At 56.9% G+C, this 4,654-nt stretch overlaps 1 protein-coding gene across 1 annotated transcript; it reads right to left on the bottom strand.

Moving 5' to 3' along the window:
- Nucleotides 1-244: 244 nt before the first annotated feature.
- On the bottom strand, nt 245-2,946 carry LOC107179957 (zinc finger protein 296). The gene is given in 11 exon segments (XM_042956769.1): nt 245-446; nt 449-504; nt 506-603; nt 605-843; nt 846-1,163; nt 1,166-1,246; nt 1,249-1,341; nt 1,344-1,562; nt 1,565-1,601; nt 1,603-1,653; nt 2,908-2,946. Coding segments are annotated over 11 exon segments (1,371 nt in total). The 3' UTR covers nt 245-306.
- Nucleotides 2,947-4,654: the final 1,708 nt, after the last annotated feature.

Genomic DNA, 4,654 nt, shown 5'->3' on the forward strand with positions numbered 1-4,654 from the left:
TTGATTTAGAGGGGTGGAAAAAATGTTTCCCTCTTCCCTTCTAGGTTCTTTGGCTGATCTAATAATTAAATTGACATAAGACAGATTAACGGGAGAAAAGCAAATTTAATGTGTACATACAGGAGCCCCATAAAAATGTGAGACCCAGAGGCAATCAGGCAACGGAGGCTTATATACCTTGTGCGTGTGTGTGTGTGTGTGTGTGTGTGACAGGGCGGGAGGATTTGCTGGCAGCAGAGGAAGGACAAGGAGGTCGATAGAAGTGGTACAAGGTACCAAGGGCAGCAGAGAGGGCATTCCTGCGGCTCAGGCCTCCCCACCCATCTGGGGGTGCTTCTGCCACAGCTGGTTGTCCAAGGTGGCACCCAGGCCAAAAGACATGCCGCGGTGGCGACACTCAGAGCGGGAGCTGCCCGGCCCCAGACTGCGCATGCGGTGGTGGTATAGAGCTCACTGCTCCGGGCGCAGGCGTAGGATCAGAGCTCGCATGTGCGAGCACCAGCACACTGTCAGGTTGCTGCTGTTGGTAAAATGCTTCCCGTACAACTCACAGACGCCCCCAGGCCCGCGGCTCTTGCCCCCTGGCTCTGGCATCTTCTTGGGGGGACATCTGGCTCTTTGCAGGTTCATTTCTCTGTTCCATGGTGGTAGCTCCCCAGTTGTTCCCCCTGGGGCTTACCTGAGCCCCACCATCAGGAGGAGCCCCAGGTTCCTGGACCCCCGCTGTGATCGAGGCTCCAGTGCCTGTCCACCCCCCCACCCTCCCCCCACCCCCACCTGCTGCATGGGAGTGTGCTGGCTTCAGAGGGGCAGTGGCAGAGGCCTGTTCCAAGGTGGCCCTGCAGGGCTCTGAGTCTGCTGCTGCCCGTGGGTCTTGGGCAGTTGAGCTTGGTGCTTCTTGGTACAAATATGGGGACATCGATCACAGGCGTAGGGCCACTCGTAGGGCCTGTATGCAATCACATGTGCACTTGAGGGAGCCGAGGGTCTTTGCATAGACGGGGCAGGTGGGGTTCTGCTCACTCGGGGGCCTGTGACCTCAGCTTCTGACTTCACCTTTGCCGAGACAGCGGCGGCCACCTCTGCCAGGCCCGGCAGCCGGGCCTCGGGGGCCTCAGGTCCTGTCTGGTGGAAGGACAATCCTTGGTCCCACAGGGCACGTGCAGCAGCTTCCAGGCCCCTGTGAACTGTCTCTGGGAGCTGAGGCAGCTCAAGGCTTTGGGGTTTTTGCATTCTAAGTCCTGGCAGGGGTCGGACGTCTACGAAGCTGACAGTCCGGCTTCTTGTGTTCCGTGAAAGCAGTGATGGTCTCCAAAGGAAAGGCCAACAGGCGGCGGCTGAGGTCAACAGATCTAGGTGTTTGTCAGTCCAGGGCTGGTGGTGGCGAGGGCGGTGGATCAGTGGCATCGACAGCACCCGCTCATTCTGCGCGCTGAGGTCACCTGTGCACCCAATGGAGTGGCAGGGTTCGCTCCGGGACCGTCCTGGTGCAGGCACTTCCTTTCCGGGAGAAGCCTCCAGCCCTGGCGCCTGTAGGGGAGGCGCATCTGGCCTGGGCTTCACTGGATGACAAGGCCCGGCCTTTGCATCTCAACGTCTGTGCTGGAGGTTGGCCGCTGGGGCCCGGTCTTCTTGGCAGGGCGTGCAACTGGCCTTGTGGCGGGAGGGACATAGGGAGAGGGCCAGGCGGGCTGGGGGCTGGAGGTGTCCTGGGCCAGGTGCCCTCAGACCGAGGGGTTCAGGTGAGTTAGCAGCTTGGGGCTTCCAAGGGGAGAAGAGCAACTCACAGGGAGATAAGCGCAGATGTATGGTAATCAAACGTTTGCCCTGCCATGCAGATAAGTCTTTCAGATAAAAAGGTTTCTTTGGCAATAACTCTCCTTCTGACACAGGACCTTTATCTAAATTCTTTCAGGCGCTAGGGAGAGGTAAAAGTTTCCCTGAGCCGGGTGGGTCTTGATTGCCTTGGGCTCAAAATAATCCCTGTGTCAAAGTGGCACATTTCAGGGTGGCCTGCTCTGCTCCTTTTCGATTCTGTTCCGCTATGTCTGTTTCATTCGTTTGATGTGAGCAATCCCTGCAGGGAGTTCGAAGGATTCCTCCTCGTGGGCGGTAGCGGGCGGATATCTAGGAGGATATCTAGGCGACACAGATGTATGGGTCAGGCGTTACGGATGGAATGAGGATTCCGACCAGTAGAAGAGTTTAGCGGAGCCTTAGCGGGAGGCTGTCAATGTGTTCTGATGGTACTACTCAAGGGGTACAGGAGTTGGTTCCCCACCCGAGGCGTTCTCGGTCCTCTTGACTCATGGTGAGGGGCTGGTCCTCCCTGGGGCAGGGAACTTTGTGCTTCTGTGGTGAGGCAGGCGCCGTGCGGGGAACCCCCCCCCCCCCCCCGCCAACCATGTCATTCACTGGGGCGCATTTCTGGTGCGAGGGGTCAACAGACCTCGGCCTTCCTCGAACCTGCAGCCTCCATCCAGCTCAGGTCTTTTGGCTTGTGAGGCCCTGCCGAAGCTGGGGAAGCTGAGCCTTGCTCATGCTCCACACGCACGGGGTGCCTTCCTTCTGACTCAAGTCAGACTCAAGTCTCCGTGGGGGCCATTCTGACACAGGCACGCTGAGGAGAAGCCTTTAATTTTAGCTCCTGCTGATGAATGTCTGACCCGAGTCCCAGGAAACTTCATTCCAAAATTAGATTCCAAGAACTGAAGTGTGGTGTTTTCAGTTTGGAGGAAATGAAAGTCTAGAAAACCTGAGGCTGGGAGGCCATAGAAATGAGACTGCCCAGTCGCGGCCCAGGGACCTGCCCTCCAGAGGCGCAGACTCAAACACCCGGCCTGGCCTCGTACTGGCCGAAGGCCTCCGGGCCAGCCGTATAATCTCTCTGCTCCTCAGTTTCCTCACCCAGAGAATGGGGATCATATCAGCCCCTGCTTCATACATTGCCGTGGGTACTAAACGGCAACGCGCACAGATCACTTAGCACGGTGCCTGGGGCATAATAAATGCTCAATAATCATAGCAGAGCAGAGGGCTCAGGGGGCATAAGGCCCATGAAAGATGAGGGCAAGGGGACGACTCAGGGAGACCCTCAGACGGTGGTACAGCTCTGACATTTGGCTAGGGCAGCATGCAGTTGTAGAGCAAAGATTGTTCTTAGAAGACTCGCACTGGACAGAAATGGCCGGGCCCGAGTGCCCCTGCCACGCCACCCAGCCACTGGAGGGTACTTCCCAGAAAGAGCGTGGCCTCAGCTAGAGCTGGTCCTGAGCGCTGTCTCCCAGCAAGAGGCTGGCGGCCAGACGCACGTCTTGGAACTAAAAGGCAACTTTCCTGAAGGAAAATGGGAGCATCTCTCTTGCTGCCACTGGCAATCTCCTCATAAACACAACCGGCTCCTCACTGAGCTCTGGTGTGCAGGCTCCTGAGAAAGACTGTCATTCTTCGGGCCTCTCTCCAGCTTTTGGAAACCACCCCCCCTTCCATGGGGACTGAGTTCTCCTCAGGACCCACCTTCCTTCCCCACCGCACTGGCTTTCCTCAAGTCCTATCCTGTTTAGCACCAAGGCTCGGAGAGCCTGGGGACTAGGGGACAGCCAGGGGTGGTCTTGGGGCTCCAGCTCCCCTAGTGCAGGCCCAAGTGTGGGTGTCATCCACATCTGCTCCCTTTTTTTTAAAATTTTTTTTTAATGTTTATTTATTTTTGAGACAGAGAGAGACAGAGCATGAACAGGGGAGGGTCAGAGAGAGAGGGAGACACAGAATCCGAATCAGGCTCCAGGCTCTGAGATGTCAGCACAGAGCCCGACGCGGGGCTCGAACTCACGGACCGTGAGATCATGACCTGAGCCGAAGTCAGACGCTTAACCGACTGAGCCACCCAGGCTCCCCCACATCTGCTCCCTTTGACATCTCCCCACCTATGGGTGGACACACCCATCTATGATCTCGCTGGTCCAGCAGCTAAGTGGGGATCCAGCTTTGTCTCCTCTGCCACTGCTCCCATCGAGGGGCAGGGGCCAAGCCTCCTCCCCAGCTGACGCTACTCTTGGCCAGGTGACCTGCTTTGATCAATGGGATACCAGTAAACACTGGGTAAACAGAGGCTTCGTAAGTGCTTGGGGGACTGGGACCTTTTCCTCTTGGAGCGCCGTCCTGAGGCCCATGCAAGGAAGCCAGTCTAGCCTATTGGAAGATGAGAGGCCATAAGGAGGGGCACCAAGGTGTTCCAGCCATCAGCCAGCCTAAACTACCAGGCAGGGGTCATCTTAGACCTTCCGGCAACCAACGCAGCTACATGGGGGAGGCCAGGTGAACCAGCCGAAGATCACCCAGCCAACCCACAGAATCAGGCAAAGTAACAAACCCTCACTGTTTTAAGACACCGCTTGGAATGTTTATTACGTAGCAATAGATAGCTGATACACAGGTACCCATATAAACACCGCCCGAGGAGAGAAGCGAATTCTCTGAAACCTTACAAGTCCCCAGGAAGGAGACACGTGGTCCCTAGCCGCCTAATTTGTAGAGGTTGCCCCTCACACCTAGGGTCACGCGAGGGATCAGAGGGGGCAGAATTTGCTCCCAGACTGTGCCTTCCGCATTTGGGAATGGGACACGGGCCCATCCCTGAGTCACATAGATAATGTCT

The sequence above is a fragment of the Panthera tigris genome, chromosome A1 (assembly GCF_018350195.1).
Source record: "Panthera tigris isolate Pti1 chromosome A1, P.tigris_Pti1_mat1.1, whole genome shotgun sequence".
NCBI lineage: Eukaryota > Metazoa > Chordata > Mammalia > Carnivora > Felidae > Panthera > Panthera tigris.